The 20,973-nt window shown below is 43.4% G+C and overlaps 1 protein-coding gene across 3 annotated transcripts in view; it reads right to left on the reverse strand.

The window, feature by feature from the left end:
• Positions 1 to 1,843: 1,843 nt before the first annotated feature.
• The window catches only part of c25h1orf174 (chromosome 25 C1orf174 homolog), a 37,080-nt gene continuing 17,950 nt past the window's right edge, over positions 1,844 to 20,973 (reverse strand). For 2 of the 3 annotated variants that reach the window (XM_085966841.1, XM_085966842.1), the window contains exons 3-5: positions 19,228 to 19,809; positions 11,948 to 12,106; positions 1,844 to 10,168 (exon numbers count right to left, since the gene is read on the reverse strand). In XM_085966841.1, coding sequence (XP_085822967.1) covers positions 10,094 to 10,168; positions 11,948 to 12,106; positions 19,228 to 19,809 — 816 coding nt within the window. In that variant the 3' untranslated portion in view covers positions 1,844 to 10,093. The remainder of the gene's footprint in view (positions 10,169 to 11,947; positions 12,107 to 19,227; positions 19,810 to 20,973) is intronic. The other variant, XM_085966843.1, reaches the window with a different exon arrangement.

Raw genomic sequence — 20,973 nt, forward strand, 5'->3', positions numbered from 1 at the left:
GTAAGGCTTATTTGTTCCTTGGATAAACTTGCTGATCCATCATTGTGGAAGGGGGGCATAGCATATTCTTAATCTAACCTCTTCAAAGAAATCAATCAGCATCCGTAGCATTAAGAAAATTGTATAATGAAAGATGTTGTAGCACGTACAAGAGATTAAGAGGTATGCGCCTAGCTAATATCCAGCTTTGAATCCCTTCAAAAATAGACTGATTACTTATTTGCAGAACGTTGAATAAGTGCTTAAAAATCTAAATCTTAGTAAAAGAGCACCATTGTTACTGAAAGCAGAGGGGGAGAGTTTTGTGGGCAAGGCGACCTCAATGGGAGAGCAGGGGGGTCTGCTATTTTATTTGGCCTTTACTTTGGCTCCCGAACCATTTTACCCGTTCCCCAATTGTTTTTAAGGTCACCGGTACAGCAACATGATGACATCACTCAATTATCAGTCTTGTGCACCTACACAGCCACAGTTAGAAGGCCCAAGATCTGCTGCACTGCGAATCCACCAGATCTCAGGCAATACTGCTTAACTGGAATCAGCTGTACCAGATTCACTTCTGGCACTTCAGAAAAATACACAGCTATTGACACTATTGTCAGAATATCTGAGAAAGGTACGTGTGAATGGAATAAGAATGGCATTATTTTACTTTGCACAGAAGCTCAGTACAAGCTTAAATTAGTGAAGGCTCCTTTAATCACTGCCATTGCTTGGTCTAAGATTTCAGTTTATAATTAGACACAGATCGGCACTCTTGCACAGTTCCACCTGGGAAAAGTTCCAGCTTCGGATTGGAATTGTGCACGAATATGAGATAGCATGCAAGTCACACTTTGGAGGATTAGGTAATGGAGGGAAAATTAGAATGAAGCCCAGTAAAGGAAAAAAAACTTTGAAAAAATGCTTTTTACTGGGTGGAGGAGGTCTGATCAAATCTGGGACAGGGTGGGGGCCATAGTGCAATGATACATTACTCATTACACTAGGAATGGTGGGAGTGAAGTGCTACCTCCACTTATCTGTGGCTCAGTGGGTAGCACTCTTGCCTCTGTGCCAGAAGATTGTGGGCTCAAGTCCCACTCCAGAGAATTGAGCACATGTTCTAGGCTGACACTCCACTGCAGTACTGTCGGAAGTGCTGTCTTTTGGATGAGACATTAAACCGAGGCCCCTGTCTGCCCTCTCAGGTGGATGTAAAAGATCCCATGGCACTATTTTGAAGAGCAGGGGAGTTCATCCCGGTGTCCTGACCAATATTTATCCCTCAACCAACATCATTAAACAGAATATCTGGTCATTATCACATTGCTGTCTATGGGAGCTTGCTGTGCGCAAATTGGCTGCTGCGTTTCCTACATTACAACAGTGACTACACTTCAGAAAGTACTTCATTGGCTGTAAAGCACTTTGGGACGTCTTGAGGTCATGAAAGGCATTATAGAAATGCAAGTCTTTCTTTTTCTTTTTACCTCATCATTTGCCACATGATGAATACCTGATCTCAGCTGGGCCATCTGGGGGAGGCATCACTTGGAGAGGATACACATCACAGTGGTTGGTTCACAGCAGGGGTTGGGATTGTTTTCAGTTAGAGAATGGCACATGTCATTTCCTTCTTAGCACATCTTCACATTCTTCCCTTGGAGAATAGTATGAAGTAGTGGAAGGATTTTCAGGCTGATTAACAGTCTGACACTCCTTCCATGGCCATAACCATCTTTATACCAGCTGATATGGTGGTTAGTCCGATACGATGGGAGGGCTCCCACAGCCCAGTGCATGGGGCTGGGAGAAAGGAAAAGAGAGGAACAGGCATAGGGAACATAAAATCACAAATCAGTAGAGCAACAATGATTTATTAAGCTACTCTTAACATTTGTCTTCCATCCCTTAAAACAGGCAGGCAATGTGTTGCTTCCTGCTTGTTAAAGACATAAAACCAACAACGGAAGGGGAAAGATGGGGACCGACATTCTCCAGATTTAACAGAAGATTTTCTTATTCCAAGAACATAGTTCCAAACAAACAATCTTAAAAACATGTTAATTTATCAAACTGATCATTAACATAAGCCGCAGGACGATATGGATGGGTTGGTCAGATGGGCGGAACAGTGGCAAATGGAATTTAACCCTGAAAAGTGTGAGGTGATGCATTTTGGACGGACTAACAAGGCAAGGGAATACACAATGAATGGTAAGACCCTAGGAAGAAGAGGATCAGAGGGACCTTGGTGTGCATGTACATAGATCCCTGAAGGCAACAGAACAGGTGGATAAGGTGGTTAAAAAGGCATATGGGATACTTGCCTTCATTAGCCGAGGCATAGAATATAAGAGCAGGGAGGTTATGATGGAGCTGTACAAAACGCTGGTAAGGCCACAGCTGGAGTACTGTGTGCAGTTCTGGTCGCCACACTATAGGAAGGATGTGATTGCTTTGGAGAGGGTGCAGAGGAGATTTACCAGGATGTTACCTGGGCTGGAGCGCTTCAGCTATGAAGAAAGACTGGACAGGCTGGGGTTGTTTTCCTTGGAGCAGAGAAGGCTGAGGGGGGACCTGATTGAGGTATACAAAATTATGAGGGGCATAGATAGGGTAGATAGAAAGGAACTTTTCCCCTTAGTAGAGGGGTCAATAACAAGGGGGCATAGATTCAAGGTAAGGGGCAGGAGGTTTAGAGGGGATTTGAGGAAAAACTTTTTCATCCAGAGGGTGGTTGGAATCTGGAACTCACTGCCTGAAAGGGTGGTAGAGGCAGGAACCCTCAACATTCAGGAAACATATAGATGAGCACTTGAAATGCCATAGCATACAAGGCTACGGACCAAATGCTGGAACATGGGATTAGATTAGACAGGGCTTGATGGCCGGCGCGGACGTGACGGGCCGAAGGGCCTCTTTCTGTGCTGTATAACTCTATGACTCTATGACACAGGGAACCACACACCAATCATACAGCATGGAGTATCAACCATTACTTATGTATATTTATGTGTCTTCCTTTGCTGGGTCTATCTCCTGCAACAAATATCTCGTATTTGCTGTTTCTGCACCGCTCCTAACCAAGCCAATATTTTTCCTCTGGCTGCCCCACCTTTGCACCCCATTTAAAACATTTATTTTCTGTCCTTTATCTTATTTCCCCCCAACCTTTTTCAAATGCCTCCTGTCTGTTATCCAACATACTGGTCCATGTCCAATATGACTTAGATAACTGGAGTTCACGTCCAATGTGAAGGGTAGAGCAACTCAGCCCACGTTAAATAGGAGCCAGAAGCAGCATCAGAATCCACAATGGTCTCAGAATTCAAATGTCCAAACCCACTCTTAAATTAATGAATTTAAATAGAGCAACTTTATTTTTTAAGAGCTACTGTTAAAAAATCTATTTTATTGAAGCCATACAATACAATCAGATAAAAGAACTAAGTTTGGTGGTTTACTGAAAAATTAACCATTTCTGAATTGAACCTCATAACTACATCACTTGATAGTTAACTTTCCAATAGTTCAACCAACTTTCTTCTTGTAGTTTATGAACAGTAAGAAAGGTGCTACACATTCAGCTCTGTATTTCAGCTCAAAGACACTATTCACAACTCTCTACCTACTGCTGACTGGATTTTTGTTTCGGTATTTTTAAAGATTACACAATGGGCTTGGATATATGATAGAAGCAAAATATTTAATACCAGGTTCCATAATTTTACTGTAGCAAGGACATCACAACTGATTAATAAACTGATGAATAAATCATGGCTTATGGCACTGTGCCAGGGATGGAAAAGAGGCAGTAATTCTCCAAAAGGGGTGTTGCCAACATCATTAATTCCACATGGGGGATGGGGACGGGGGGGCTGAGTGAAGAGCAGGCACAATACCCAGAGGTAGTGTGATGAAATATGTCATTCATCAGACTCTGTATTTAACTACATATATTGTATTGCCTGCTCCGGTGTTTTACCTTGTATTGTATATAGTGCACCGCCCCCTTTCTCCCCATTGGGTGTGTCGGCTCCGCCCATACCTGGCCCTACTTAAGACAAGCCCAGGCTTGTCTTGCAGCAGAACAGCAGAATGCTAGGTGAAGACACAGGCATCTTTCTTTGCTAATAAAAGCCTTGTTTTCTCCAGTTAACTTTGAGCCTTGAAGTTATTGAGGTGCATCAGGTAGGGAGAATCAAAGCCTTCTGCACACTTCCTACTGAACAGTTTCAAGTGGCATTGGCAGGAGACTGATGGCTGACACAGGATAACCAAAAAAATTACCTGAAAAAGAGGGACTCGCACCCTCAAATAAATGCCAAACTAGGAGGTAACGAGTCGACTAATTATTCTCCCTTTACTGCATAGTAAACCTGGTAAAGCAACAGAACCGTAGAACACAACAAAACCTTTTAATTTTACTAAAAAAAAACTTAAATGAATATCACCGTAACCCATTAAACAAACACAACAGAGGATAATTGAAAGACTGAATTAAAATAAAATAATTTTACTGAAATGTAGAGTTGAAGCCTTCTCTACCAAGATTAGGAGTATTCTGGAAAATGGTGATCAATCATCCCTGTTATTTGTTAACAAATACCTACCACACCAATTAAGATAAATGACACATAACCAAAAGTGAAATGTTCTATTTATTCTTTGTGTTAGGTTTTGAACACAGCCACACAGTGAGGACTGCTGGTCGCAGATTCTCGTGTTTATTTTTGCTGTAGCTAATTATCTTGTTCCAGTACTGTGCAATAATTGCTCAATATTGAAAATAATATTCTCATTTCACTTCATCTACTGTTCATAGTAACTTTTCCCTGAATTTACAAAGACACCATTACTCCATATTACCTGACCTGAAGAAAAAAGGACCATTTACAAAGAATTACAAACCATTCACTGGATTCCCACGAATACATTAATCTCAAGTATGCAAAGCTTTCTCAGATAAAAATGTACTGATAAGTCATTTTCGTATAACCAGAGGCCAGTGTCGGGAGCGGTGAGAGCGGAGGTTCAGTGAGTATTTAAACTCACTTTCGCGGGCTTTTTTTCCACAAGCCAGTGTCGGGAGCGGTGAGAGCAGAGGTTCAGTGAGTATTTAAACTCACTTTCGCGGACTTTTTTTTTTTTACAGAGGCTTACCAATCTCACAGACCGGCAGCGGCGTTCCAGAGCCACGTCACAATTCAAAACGTGACGCGGGCAGGAGGAAGCAGCTGATTGGGGGAGTTCTTATACTACTCTATAGTTTGACAGTTAAGGTTCTAGTTTATAAAGTTTAGAAGGTCTTAATTTTGTGGTTATAGTTTCTAAGGTCTCTGTTGTGTAGCGGGGAGTGCTAGGAATCAAGGGCCCTTGAGTATATCATTTAATTGTAGTATAATTGGTGGTATTGATTTAATTTAAATTAATTAAAGGGTAAGTAATGGCAGCAAAGCTCGGCCCCATGGCATGCTCCTCCTGCACTATGTGGGAAATCAGGGACATTTCCTGTGTCCCTGACGACCATGTGTGCGAGAAGTGTATCCAGCTGCAGCTACTGGCAGACTGCATTGTGGTGCTGGAGCTGCGAATGGATACATACTGGAGCATTCGCGATGCTGACGACTTCGTGGATATCACGTTTAATCAGTTGGTCACACCGCAGGTAAAGGCTACACAGGCAGGAAGGGAATGGGTGACCGCCAGGCAGAGTAGTAGGCGCAGGCAGGTAGTGCAAGGGTCCCCTGTGGCCATCCCCCTCTCAAACAGATATACCATTTTGGATATTGTTGGGGAGGAAGGCTTATTGGGGGAAGGCAGCAGTAACCATCTTCCTGGCACCATGGGTGGTTCTGCTGCAATGGACGGGAGGAAAAAGAGCAGGAGAGCTATAGTGATAGGGGATTCTATTGTAAGGGGAATAGATAGGCGTTTCTGCGGCTGCAAACTAAACTCCAGGATGGTACGTTGCCTCCCTGGTGCAAGGGTCAAGGATGTCTTGGAGCGGCTGCAGGGCATTCTGGAGGGGGAGGGTGAACAGCCAGTTGCCCTGGTGCATATACTGTAGGTACCAACGATATAGGTAAAAAACGGGATGAGGTCCTAAAAGCTGAATATAGGGAGTTAGGAAGTAAACTAAAAAATAGGACCTCAAAAGGTAGTAATCTCAGGATTGCTACCAGTGCCACGTGCTAGTCAGAGTAGAAATAGAAGGATATTTCAGATGAATAAGTGGCTAGAAGAATGGTGCAAGGGGGAGGGATTCAAATTCCTGGGACATTGGAACCGGTTCTGGGGGAGGTGGGACCAGTACAAACTGGACGGTTTGCACCTGGGCAGGACCAGGACCGATGTCCTAGGGGGAGTGTTTGCTAGTGCTGTTGGGGAGGGTTTAAACTAAAATGGCAGGGGGTTGGGAACCTGTGCAGGGAGACAGAGGAAAGGGAAGCAAGGATAGAAGCAAAAGACAGGAAGGAGAAAAGCAAAAGTGGAAGTCAGAGAAATCAAGGGTGTAAATCAAACATGGCCGCAGTAAACAATAATTCTAAAAGGTCTAAGAGTGTTAAAAAAACAAGCCTGAAGGCTTTGTGTCTTACTGCAAGGCGCATTCATAATAAGGTGGATGAATTAGCTGCGCAAATAGATGTAAAGGGATATGATATCATTGGGATTACGGAGACATGGCTCCAGGGTGATCAAGGCTGGGAATTCAACATCCAGGAGTATTCAATATTCAGGGAGGACAGGCAAAAAGGAAAAGGCGGTGGGGTAGCATTGCTGGTTAAAGAGCAGATTAACACAATAGTAAGGAAGGATATTAGCTCTGATGATGTGGAATCTGTATGGGTAGAGCTGAGAAATACCAAGGGGCAGAAAACATTAGTGGGAGTTATATATAGACCCCCAAACAGTAATGCTGAGGTTGGGGATGGCATTAAATGGGAAATTAGAGATGCATGCAATAAGGGCACAGCAGTTATCATGGGTGACTTTAATCTACATATAGATTGGTCTAACCAAATTAGTAACAATACTGTGGAAGAGGAATTCCTAGAGTGTATACGGGATGGTTTCCTGAACCAATATGTCGAGGAACCAACTAGAGATCAGGCCATCTTAGACTGGGTATTATGTAATGAGAAAGGATTAATTAGCAATCTTGTTGTGCGAGGCCCCTTGGGGAGGAGCGATCATAATATGATAGAATTCTTCATTAAGATGGAGAGTGAAGTAGTTGATTCTGAGACTTGGGTACTGAATTTAAATAAAGGAAACTACGATGGTATGAGGCGCGAGTTGGCTAAGATGGATTGGGGAATATTACTTAAAGGGTTGACGGTGAATAGGCAATGGCAAACATTTAAAGATCGCATGGATGAACTACAGAATTTGTTCATCCCTGTTTGGCATAAAAATAAAACAAAAAAGGTGACTCAACATTGGCTAACAAGGGAAATTAGGGATAGCATGAGATCCAAGGAGACGACATATAAATTGGCCAGAAAAAGCAGCAAACCTGAGGATTGGGAGCAGTTTAGGATTCAGCAAAGGTGGTCAAAGGGATTAATTAAGAGGGGGAAAATAGAGTATGAGAGTAAGCTTGCGGGGAACAAAAAAATTGACTGTAAAAGCTTCTATAGATATGTGAAGAAAAAAAGATTGGTAAAGTCAAGCGTAGGTCCCTTGCAGTCAGAATCAGGGGAATTTATAATGGGGAACAAAGACATGGCAGACCAATTAAATACATATTTTGGTTCTGTCTGCACAAAGGAGGACACAAATAAACTCCCAGAGATGTTGGGGAACATAGGGTCTAATGAGAGGGAGGAACTGAATGAAATCAGTATTTGTAGGGAAATGGTGTTAGGGAAATTGACGGGACTGAAGGCCGATAAATCCCCAGGGCCTGATAATCTACATCCTAGGGTACTTAAGGAAGTGGCCCTAGAAATAGTAGATGCATTGCTGGTCATCTTCCAAAATTCTATAGACTCTGGAACAGTTCCCATGGATTGGAGGGTAGATGATGTAACCCCACTATTTAAAAAAGGTGGTAGAGAAAAAATGGGAATTATAGACCGGTAAGCCTGCCATCTGTAGTGGGGAAAATGCTAGAGTCCATCATAAAAGATGTAATAGTAGAGCACTTGGAAAACAGTGACAGGATCGGACAAAGTCAACATGGATTTACAAAAGGTAAATCGTGCTTGACTAATCTACTGGAATTTTTTGAGGATGTAACTGGTAGAATAGATAAGGGAGATTTGGACTTTCAGAAGGCTTTCGATAAGGTCCCGTATAAGAGATTAGCGTGCAAAGTTAAAGCACATGGGATTGGGGGTAAGGTACTGACTTGGATAGAAAACTGGTTGGCAGACAGGAAGCAAAGAGTTGGAATAAACGGGTCTTTTTCCGAGTGGAAGGCAGTGACTAGTGGGGTACAGCAGGGATCGGTGCTAGGACCCCAGTTATTCACAATATATATTAATGATCTAGATGAGGGAACTAGATGTAATATCTCCAAGTTTGCAGATGACACAAAGCTGGGTGGGCGTGTGTGCTGTGAGGAGGATGCAGAGAAACTCCAGTACAATTTGGACAGGTTGGGCGATTGGGCAGATGCATGGTAAATGCAGTATAATGTGGATAAATGCGAGGTTATCCACTTTGGTGGCAAAAACAGGAAGGCAGATTATTATCTGAATGGCAATAGATTGGGAAAAGGGGAAGTGCAACGAGACCTGGGTGTCCTTGTGCACCAGTCGCTGAAGGTAAGCATGCAGGTGCAGCAGGCGGTTAAGAAGGCAAGTGGTATGCTGGCCTTCATAGCGAGAGGATTCGAGTACAGGAGCAAGGATGTTTTGCTGCAGTTGTACAGGGCCTTGGTGAGACCACACCTTGAGTATTGTGTGCAGTTTTGGTCGCCTTATCTGAGGAAGGATGTTCTTGCCATGGAGGGAGTGCAGCGAAGATTCACCAGACTGATACCTGGGATGGCAGGAATGACGTATGAAGAGAGATTGGGTCGATTAGGCTTATATTCGCTAAAGTTTAGAAGAATGAGAGGGGATATCATTGAAACTTATAAATTCTAACAGGATTGGACAGACTAGATGCAGGAAGGCTGTTCCTGATGGCGGGGGAGTCCAGAACCAGGGGTCACAGTCTAAGGATAAGGGGTAAGCCATTTAGGACTGAGATGAGGAGGAATTTCTTCACCCAGAGAGTGGTGAACCTGTGGAATTCTCTACCACAGAAGACAGTTGAGGCCAATTCATTTAATATATTCAAGAAGGAGCTGGATATATTTCTTAAGGCTAAGGGAATCAAGGGATATGGGGAGAAAGCAGGGACAGGGTACTGAGTTTGGATGATCAGCCATGATCGCATTGAATGGTGGTGTAGGCTCGAGGGGCCGAATGGCCTACTCCTGCTCCTATCTTCTATGTTTCTAATCCATGTAAAAGATTATTTTCCAAACCATACTACAATATTGCAGTCTACCGCTAATTTCAAATGTAATACTTAGCTCGACGCTCTCAACTTAAATCAATAATTATTCCAGAGAATTAATATATACAAAGTCCATAAAACCGGTTATATGAATGGGTTAGTCTTAGCTTTAAATAGCAGGTATGATTTTAAGTGACAGAACAGTCTGGGTACATTCACACTCACATTGGCTAAAGCTCTGCACAGATGCCAAAGTTAACCCGCCATTTTCTTCCACTTCTAACTTTAAACAGTTGATGTAACACAATCATCATTATTTTGATTTATTGGTCTATTAGTAGCTGTACATGAAATAAAATGGCCCTGGCATTTACAAGTGCAAATTTTAAATAAATGATTATTATAAAAGTAAGACATAGCATAAAAATCACAGAACACAGCTGAAATAATATTAAGCCAAAATTTTGATGACTAAATACCACAGATTTATGTTGTGCAATCATAGAAAATGCAATAGCTGGGCAACTACCAAAATTGGCTTCCATACAAGCCAGGCCACATATATAAGGCTTCGCTATTATTAAGCGTGTAATCGGACATCTTTGGTTGGACTTCACTGGTTAACAGTTTCCACCTGTGCTTTGACAGACCATCACAAACACTTCTCCACCAGGTCCGGTGTATTTTGCAGCAAAGAATTTACTTTTGTTTCAGTTCCCACAGGCACCTTTGAAGACAAAACATTATTTATTAGTTGCCGGACTTGTACTTTTCATCTCCCTTAACAGATGACTAGCTGAAGTAAATTCATGAACCGTGTAGCAGTATGGGCCTTGGATTCCTTCAAAGCCTCAGATGCTTTGCTATTCTGTGGAGCAGCCAAAAGGTGGACTTCTTTCTTCCCCAGCTTCTTAGTATGGAGGCCACTTGTCTCAACGCACCCACCTCTAGCCAGGATTGGGGGTGGGGGGAGATTGGGCCCAGGCTAGTGAGAAACTCTCCAATACAGCTGTCATTGCATTCTACAACTCACCATCAGGAAGCATAATTCAAGCACAGCAAGTGAAACAATTTTATTTTAATAGTTCCCCGCCTATCTAGCTAGCCCGAAGGCACCTCTGGGAATAGAATGTCCTATGTTCTGGTTGGAAGTCAAGCACTTGAAAATGTACGTTTCTGGACTATCTTAATTAATTAAAAAAAACACAGACCCTAGTCCACTTTCTCACATGGATGCAGTCTCCTCTTGTGGTCAATGGTGTCTCTCCCCACTTAATGATGGAATATTAATATTGCTAACTAGGTTATGCTATCAACTTCACCAAAAATCAAACTTACAACATTGCGATGTGGAAGAAGACTTGAACTGCTTCATTATTCAAATTCTAGGCCAAGGGCTGGATTTTGCCAATGGGGAGCTTTTGGAGGCGGGACTCCCACTTGTCAGGTTTTAGTCCCGCCTCCATCAACTTCTGGCCAACCCAGGCTATTTTCCCTTGATTGACCTTGTTAAGCCCGCCCAGCAGGCTTAGCAGGCCAATTGAGGGGAAGCCAGTTACAGAGAATGTTAGCGTATGACGTTTCATCTGTCAAAAATTTTTGACAGATGAATTGTCATCATTTGACAGCTCTGTGAAGCTGTCAAACACTGACATTCTCTGTAGTTTGATGAGTTCTTGAATTCAAGACTCATCAAACCTCTTTCTTTGGCAGAAATTAGATGGTTTTTACATTGGAGAATGCAGCGGTCATCTGTCATCTCTGCCACGGAGATGCGAGACTCTCCGCATCCCCAACTCTTGAAGCCTGCAGGAAGAAAAAATGTAAGTAAACTTTTTCTAACACTTTCCACTTACCTCACATACTCACCTCTCCACACTTGCACCCATCACTTACCTTCACAGCGCACTTTTGCACCCCTCTGACCCCCGCAGACCCACTGCTTGCCTCGGTGACCCTGGCGGGGTTCGCAGCCTTCGGGAAGCCCACACTTGTGTGGGTAAAATGGGGAAAATCCTCTTATCTGCCTGTTAACTACCTGTTAATGGGCAGTTAAGTGGCTGTAATCCCATTCCCGCCTCCAAGGAGACGGGACCCGGCGTGGGACGGCTACCCGCCTCCTGGGAAGATGGCACGGAGGTGGGTTGGGGGCGGGTTGGGCACCCGCCCCCAGATTCTGCCATTTTCCCAGCAGTCACACCTCCATACCCACCTCCCCAGGGCTGGCAAGATCGCGCCCCAATTCTTGGAGAATTCTGCTGTGGAGGGGAGTGGGTGTAACTTCAATACAAATGCTTCTATGTCCCTGCCATTTTATTTATCCCAACATTTCTGCTCGGAGAGTAGACCAATTTATGCTCAACTGATGTCAGCCAGGAGCCGAATCATGGAGCAGTTCACTGACTCAGTATCACTATTCTTTTTGTTGCTGTATGCGGATCCAAAACACTCCAGCATATTAAAAAAAAATCTCTTTAACAGCAAGTACACAGCAGTAGTGTCATACCTCATTTTCTGAAAGAGGCACGACTCTTGGCTCTCCTGCTGTCTCATCAACTGCCCTGTCCTCCAGTTCTTCATCCTCTTCATCTTTTGCAATGAAGTGCCGCCTCCTATACTCTCGCCTGGTGACAGAATCCAGGAGTGGTACCGACTGCGGAAGATCCTGAAACATTCATTATGCTATATTTCTTATAAAGGTTAAAATGTATCTTCTTTCCCTCATAGCCAAAAATGTTTTTCTGTCTATCAAATTTCTCAAGACAGTGTAGCCGTTTAATGGCACAAAACCCATGTTTTATATGGGACATAACAACAAAAAATGCTGGAAAAACTCAGCAGGCCAGGCAACATCCGTGGAGAGAGAAATAGAGTCAGCGTTTCAGGTCGAAACCCTTCGTCAAGACTGAAAAAACACAGGAAATGAAACCGATTAAAAGGCCAGTTTGGGGGCTGGGAAATGGGAATGAAAGAACAAAAGAGAAGTGAAGAGACATTAAGAGGTATTCAAAACCAGACGAGATGGTGATAGGACTAGTAAAGAGACAAAAGACGGCTCTGGATGAGGTGTGAAATGCGCTGGCAGAATGAGAGACAGCTGCCATGTGGGAGAGAGAAAAAGGGGACGGGCACAAAACAAAGGTGTGGATAAAAAATATATATAGAAATGTAATAGGGGCCGAGGTTATGATCTGAAATTGTTGAACTCGATACTGAGTCCGGAAGGCTGTAAAGTGCCTAATCGAAAGATGAGATGCTGTTCCTCGAGCTTACGCTGGGTTTCCGTGGAACAATGCAAGAGCCCGAGTACGGTGAGGTCTGAGTGGGAATGGAGCGGTGAATTAAAATGACAGGTGACCGGAAGCTCGGGGTCACCCTTACGGACTGAACGGAGGTGTTCCGCAAAGCGGTCACCCAATCTGCGTTTGGTCTCCCCAATGTATGGGACGACTGGCACTAATGTGCATTGTATCAGAAAGTTCTAGTGAGGGCATTGTGCTATTCCTGATAGTCTTATGCATTTTTTGGGGGGAAAGAAAGGGGTTGAGAGTGATGTGATAGTAGTGCACTGACTCAATCAGGTGCAGACAGATGGCAGCAGTGCTGGTCCTCGTCATTAGTGTAGCGGGATACAAATCACTACTGTAGGGATTACAAACCACCGTCACTGGAGTCAGAATTTCAACATCTACGCATTATATTGCTTTCAGCTTCACAAGTACCCAAACTTTGGGCTTTCAAAACTGAATGCTAAAGATTGAATTTTTATCAGCAACAATGGTGTCATTTTTAAGAGAGTCTCCTCAATCAATGCACATCGCTTTCACCACAACTGTAAAAACTGACAGGTGTCTCAAGAATCATTAAAAAAAAATCAAGTTATGTTCTTAAACTTTATAACTACTTCATGGGCAATAACAACCTAATCTGATGGACCTCAATTTATTGCCAGGTTTCACAGGAATAGAAAAGCAAAACACTGCGGATGCTGGAAATCTGAAATAAAAACTGAAAATGCTGGAAATACTCAGCAGTTCGGACGAAAGGTCATCGACCTGAAACGCTGACTCTGTTTCTCTCTCCACAGATACTGCCTGAGCTGCTGAGCATTTCCAGCATTTACTGTATTTATTTCACATGAATAGATATTGGAGTCTGCCTTGGATTCAAACAGAATATGGTTCAACTTTTTAGTTAAAAAATTACAGACTAATTTTAACCATAGTAAGTCCCTTCTTACTTCACATGTAATCAATTCCTCAGTGGTTCTACAGAAAGTGCAGCAAATCACCCATCAGGTAAAAGTACATTCAAAGGAGTGCAAGTTGGATAACTGTAGGAAGAGTATGTATACATGTATATGTATCTCAAAGACACATTGCAGGTGAGGATTATAATTGAATGCGACAGTTGCTAAAGTTCCTGATACCATCACTTGCTAATTTTTTAAAAATTTGTTTTTATGGAATGTGGGCATTGCTGGCAAGGCCAGCATTTATTGCCCATCCCTAGTTGCCCTTGAGAAGGTGGTGGTGAGCCGCCTTCTTAAACCGCTGCAGGGTCACCGAGGCGAGCAGTGGGTCTGCGGGGGTCGGAGGGCTGCAAAAGTGCGCTGTGAAGGTACTCCCACGGTGCTGTTAGGGAGGGAGTTCCAGGATTTTGACCCAGTGATGATGAAGGATCGGTGATACACTTCTAAGTCAGGATGGTGTGTGACTTGGAGGTGAACTTGGAGGTGGTGGTGTTCCCATGTGCCTGCTGCCCTTGTCCTTCTAGGTGGAAGAGGTTGCGGATTTGGGAGGTGCTGCCGAAGAAGCCTTGGCGAGTTGCTGCAGTGCATCTTGTAGATGGTACACAATGCAGCCACGGTACGCCGGTGGTGGAGGGAGTGAATGTTTAAGGTGGTGGATGGGGTGCCAATCAAACGGGCTGCTTTGTCCTGGATGGTGTCGAGCTTCTTGAGTGTTGTTGCAGCTGCACTCATCCAGGCAAGTGGAGAGTATTCCATCACACTCCTTACTTGTGCTTATAGTTGGTGGAAAGGCTTTGGGGAGTCAGGAGATGAGAGACACTCGCCGCAGAATACCTAGTCTCTGACCTGCTCTTGTTGCCACAGTATTTGTGTGGCTGGTCCAGTTAAGTTTCTGGTCAATGGTGACCCCCAGGATGTTGATGCTGTTGAATGTAAAAGGGGAAGTAGTTAGATGCTCACTTGTTAGAGATGGTCATTGTCTGGCACTTCTGTGGCGCGAATGTTATCTGCCACTTATCAGCCCAAGTCTGAATGTCGTCCAGGTCTTGTTGCATGCGGGCATGGACTGCTTCATTATCTGAGGAGTTGTGAATGGCGCTGAACACTGCGCAGTCATCAGCGAACATCCCCAATTCTGACCTTATGTTGGAGGGAAGGTCATTGATGAAGCAGCTGAATATGGTTGGGCCTAGGACACTGCCCTGAGGAACTCCTGCAGCGACGTCCTGGGGCTGTGATGATTGACCTTCAATCACCACAACCATCTTCCTTTGTGCTAGGTATGACTCCAGCCAGTGGAACATTTTCCCTGATTCCCATTGACTTCAGTTTTACTAGGGCTCCTTGATGCCACACTCGGTCGAGTGCTGCCTTGATGTCAAGGGCAGTCACTCTCACCTCACCTCTGGAAATCAGCTCCTTTTGCTCATGTTTGGACTAAGGTTGTAATGAGGTTGGGAGTCGAGTGGTCTTGGCGGAACCCAAACTGGTGAGCAGGTTATTGGTGAGTAAGTGCTGTTTGATAGCACTGTCGATGACACCTTCCATCACTTTGCTGATGATTGAGAGTGGACTGATGGGGCGGTAATTGGCCAGGTTGGATTTGTCCTGCTTTTTGTGGACAGGACATACCTGGGCAGTTTTCCACATTGTCGGATAGATGCCAGTGTTGTAGCTGTACTGGAACAGCTTGGCTAGAGGCGCGGCTAGTTCTGGAGCACAAGTCTTCAGCACGATTGTCGGGATGTTGTCGGGGACCATAGCCTTTGCTGTATCCAGTGCGCTCAGCCGTTTCTTGATATCACATGGAGTGAATCGAATTGGCTGAAGACTGGCTTCTGAGATGGTGGGGACCTCGGGAGTAGGTCGATATGGATCATCCACTCGGCACTTCTGGCTGAAGATGGTTGCAAACGCTTCAGCCTTGTCTTTTGCACTCACGTGCTGGGCTCCACCATCATTGAGGATGGGGATATTCATGGAGCCTCCTCCTCCCGTTAGTTGTTTAATGGTCCACCACCATTCACGACTGGATGTGGCAGGACTTCAGAGCTTTGATCTGATCCGTTGATTGTGGGATCGCATAGCCCTGTCTATAGCATGCTGCTTCTGCTTTTTAGCATGCATGTAGTCCTGTGTTGCAGCTTCCCCAGGTTGGCACCTCATTTTTAGGTACGCCTGGTGCTGCTCTCGGCATGCTCTTCTACACTCCTTGTTGAACCAGGGTTGGTTCCCTGGCTTGGTGGTAATGGTAGAGTGAGGGATATGCCGGGCCATTGAGGTTACAGATTGTGGTGGAATACAATTCTGCTGCTGCTGATGGCCCACAGCGCCTTATGGATGCCCAGTTTTGAGCTGCTAGATCTGTTCTGAATCTATCCCATTTAGCACAGTGGTAGTGTCACACGATGGAGGGTGCCCTCAGTGCGAAGATGGGACTTCATCTCCACAATGACTGTGCGGTGGTCACTGCTACCAATACTGTCATGGACAGATGCATCTGCGACAGGTAGATTGGTGAGGATGAGGTCAAGTAGGTTTTTCTCTCATGTTGGTTCTCTCACCACCTGTCGCAGGCCCAGACTGGCAGTTATGTCCTTCAGGATTCGGCCAGCTCACTCAGTAGTGGTGCTACCGAGCCACTTTTGGTGATGGACATTGAAGTCCCCACCCAGATTACATTCTGTGCCCTTGCTACTCTCAGTGCTTCTTCCAAGTGGTGTTCAACATGGAGGAGTACTGATTCATCAGCTGAGGGAGAGCGGTAGGTGGTAATCAGCAGGAGGTTTCCTTGCCCATGCTTGACCTGAAGCCATGAGACTTCATGGGGTCCAGAGTCAATGTTGAGGAATTCCAGGGCCATTCCTTCCCGACTGTATACCACTGTGCCATCACCTCTGGTGGGTCTGTCCTGCCGGTGGGACAGGACATACCCAGGGATGGTGATGGAGGAGTTTGGGACATTGGCTGAAAGGTATGATTCTGTGAGTATGATTATGTCAGGCTGTTGCTTGACTAGCCTGTGGGACAGCTCACCCAATTTTGGTACAAGTCCCCAGATGTTGGTGACGGTGGTCCGTCTGGTTTCATTCTTATTATGTTTCGTAGCGGTTATTTACAACTGAGTGACTTGCTGGGCCATTTCAGAGACCAGTTAAGAGTCAACCACATTGCTGTGGGTCTGGAGTCACATATAGGCCAGACCAGGTAAGGACGGCAGATTTCCTTCCCATAAGGACATTAGTGAACCAGAAGGGTTTTTATGACAATCCGATAGTTTCATGGTTACTAGCTTTTTATTCCAGACTTATTTAATTAAATTTAAATTCCCCAGCTGCTGTGATGGGATTTGAACTCACGTCTCTGGATCATTAGTCCAGGCCTCTGGATTACTAGCCCAGTGACATTACCACTACGCTACCATTCCCTTGCAGATACTTGGCCGCGGTTCCTCCTGACAAAGCTATTAAGAGATTTCCATTTCAATCAAATCTCTCTTTCGAGAGCCAGCAATGGTGACACCAAAGTGATTCATAATACAGTTGGACACTGCTCCACTAACAATGTGCATTGGTAGATGGTCCTTGAATGGGATATTGGATTATTTTTAATGTTTTGGGTCCCTTAGTAACTTTGCTTTGTTGGCTTAAAGTTGTATTAAAGCAAATAAAGAACCTGGGTTTAAGCTGTCTTGTGGCTTGCGCTGAATGAGGTTATCAGAGTCTGCAAGAATACCAATACTTTATCCCCAGCTTTTTGAGTTAATGTGAAATGCAAATCAACTAATTAATTCTGTTCTTTTGAATTGTTCTTGGGACCACTTTTCCCATGCCTGGTTCTCTTTCCAATCACGGAGCTTATGCTGGAAGTCAATATGTCTTTCTTGTAAGCATCAAGTAAAGACTCTCTAATCTGCAAGACTCCTTACAGAGAATTTGATGTTAATGACAGACCTTGCGAAGATTGCCACTAGCTATGCATCTTAGCAAAACATGCAACAATATTACACAAGGTAAACACTTCTGGTGGGAATCAGCCACTGGGAATATTCCATTGTTAAGATCTTGAAACTAAGTTTTAGCATAAACTGAAGAGACTGCAGTGGTATAAGCCTCCGTTGACTAACTTGAAATCTGAAAATGGCAACACATTCCAAGAGCAAAGTCAATGGTGATGACTTTAAAAACAGATCATTTGAAACTCAAATTTACACATTTAGAAATCTTTTACAAAGAGGAGAACTTACATAGAATTACATATAATATACGGCACAGAAACAGGCCATTTGGCCCAACCTGTCCATGCCGGCATTAATGCTCCACTTGAGCCCCCTCCCATCCTTTTTCATCTAACTCCATCAGCATAACCCTCTATTCCCTTCTCCCTCATGTGCTTATCTATCTTCCCCTTAAATATATCTATGATTCACCTCAACTACTCCCTGTGTTAGCGAGCTCCACATTCTCACTACTCTCTGGGTAAAGAAGTTTCTTCTGAATTCCCTGTTTGATTTCTTTGTGACTATCTTATATTGATGGCCTCTAGTTTTACTCTTCCCTACAAGTGGAAACACACTCTCTGTGTCTATTCTATCAAAACCTTTCATAATTTTAAAGACCTCTATTGGGTCACCCACTCAGCCTTCTCTTTTCAAGAGAAAAGAGACCCAGACTGTTCATACTTTCATACTTTCCCATTAGATATAACCTCGCAGTTCTGGTATCATCCTTGTAAATCATTTTTGCACCCTCTCCAGTGCCTCTATATCCTTTTTATATGGCATCCAGGACTGCACATAGTACTCCAATTGTGGTCTTACCAAGGTTCGACACAAGTTTAGCATAACTTCCCTACTTATCAATTCTATCCCCCTGGAAATAAACCCAAGTGCTTGGTTTGCCTTTGTTATGGCCTTATTGACCTGCGTCACAACCTTTAATGATTTGTGTATTTGTACTCCCAGATCCGTTTGCTCCTCTGCACCATTTAGATTCTATTCTCTAAGTAATAAGTGACCTCCTTATTTTTCTTACCAAAATATAATATCTCACACATCTATGTTGAAAATCATTTGCCAATTATATGCCCATTCTGCAAGCTTATGAATGTCTTGTAATTTTTTGCACTATCCCCCCAATTTGGTGTCATCTGCAAATTTAGAAATTGTGTTTCTGATTACAAAGTCTAAATGATTGATATAAATTGTGAACAACAGTGGTCCCCAGTTCCCACCTTCTGCCACTCTGAATAGCTACCCTTTACCCCTACTCTCTGCTTTCTGTCATTCAGCTGATGCAATGATACAAAACAAACTTTCTCTCATACAACTCTCTGCCAATAATGGGACAAAGAGAGTATACATCCAGAGCAAGGCTCCATATCCATTTGACCAATAAAGTTTCTGTAATGCATCATTTTTTTCTTGAAAGGGAAAATTACCCAGTGTTTTTTACTCCCCCTTTGAATGACATCCTACTCTTTACATGTGGAAGCTGAATGAATGAGGAATAATAATTATTATTTATAGCACTTACTTGCATAATCTCCACATTCCCGAAGAACTTGCCAACAGGCATGGGTTGATTGCTATCCTCGTCCAGAAAAATGCTGTTATCCACTTTGAATGAGGTGCCTGGTGGCTGATCAATCTCCATACTATCTCTCCCTTCTATATCATTATCCACACTCTTTTCTGTTTTCTCAATGTCTTCCTTGTTTTCCAACATACCCTTATCGATGACTTCCAACACTTTTTTAATAGGTATCTCTGCTGAAGCACCATTATTATTGGCCAGTTCTTCAGTTTCACCTGCATGCTCTCCTTGCTTTTCTGTCTCTCTCCACTCCAAGCTGGTTGTGGAAGGTGTCTTGTTTTCCTGAGCTACTGGGTTCACTTCTGTGCATGCCTCATGAATAACCGGCTTCTCATTTTGTTCTGTTGATTTGTGTGATGGTTTGTGAGGAAGGATGATTGCTGTATCTTCCAGATCCTGCTCAGCAGCACCAGTGTCCTCCTTTGTCTGCACTTCCACTCTTTCACATTTCTGTTTTTTTGAGGGATGGTTACTTGGACAGGAAACCGCTTTATCCAGTGCAGGCATTGCTTCATGTGAAAGCTGCAGCAAAAATACACACACAAATCATTAAACATTATAATGCTTCAAATACTAACCCTATTAGGAATACAATGTAAATAGAGGACCTTGGATTAGCTACGAGATACTATTCCGTATTGGCGCTAGGCATATTTAATATTTTGGTATGCTATAGGGAAAAAAAAATCATACTCAAGCCAATATGTGTTTTAATGATGCGCAGTATATTTTTCGTGTGTTACTCTTAATTCATCACCAAAAATTGCCCCACGACAAGCAGCGACAAACTTGTAACCAGTTACATTTCATCCCAGTGTTATATAATTCAAAATGCTCTTTCCAGATACAACCCAAGTTTGGAAGGACAAAATCTATAGTAGCACTGCTGGGTGAGTTACACAATTCAAATGGACATAGTATGAAAAATATTGCACATTCACCATTATGCTTTACTAAAATTTGAATGACAACACTGTCATTAAACATTTGTGCCTGATATCTTTGCGCCATGGGAGAATCATTTTGTGAACATATTAAAAAAAAGTTGTGTCCAGTACATGCCTGTTATATAAAAACACAAAGAAACCAGTCATTACTTGAAGCCTGAAATTTACAAGCGGTTACAATACCCCGATTATCACAGCAATTTGTAAGTAGCTACAATTAACCGAATTTGCCTATCTAGAAATCACCAAGACACAGATCAGGTTAGCAACTAAACATCACAACTGTGCTCTAGACCCGAGTAATGCCATGGGAGATCTGTGAGCAGACATAAGTTTTGTGTCTGTCACACTTTGCTACAGATGCAAAACAATCTTTTTAAAAATAAAAGTACTAAAAAGCGATAAACAGCTGCTGTTTTTCCTGAGCATGCAGAGGAGCCAGGGATTTACAAGCATCTGCCAATATAGAGAGAAGCATTTACATTCTAATTGAACTGAGGAACTGCTTATTTACAACAATTAGAGCTTATGGCCCAAAAGTGGGGACTGCTCCACTTTAGCAGCAGACTATCGTGGGCTACTTACCTAGTATTTGGCCTACTATGAACACTGCCATGGCAGATCTGCTAGTGGCTCTTAATATAATGTCATGTACAAGGTAGAATATTAACAGATTGCACATTTTAACAATTTGGTTCACACGAATGATTTTTAGAAGATAAGGATTGTAAATCTCTTT

The sequence above is a fragment of the Somniosus microcephalus genome, chromosome 25 (genome assembly GCF_052327205.1).
Source record: "Somniosus microcephalus isolate GS21.2 chromosome 25, FLI_Smic_1.0, whole genome shotgun sequence".
Lineage (NCBI taxonomy): Eukaryota > Metazoa > Chordata > Chondrichthyes > Squaliformes > Somniosidae > Somniosus > Somniosus microcephalus.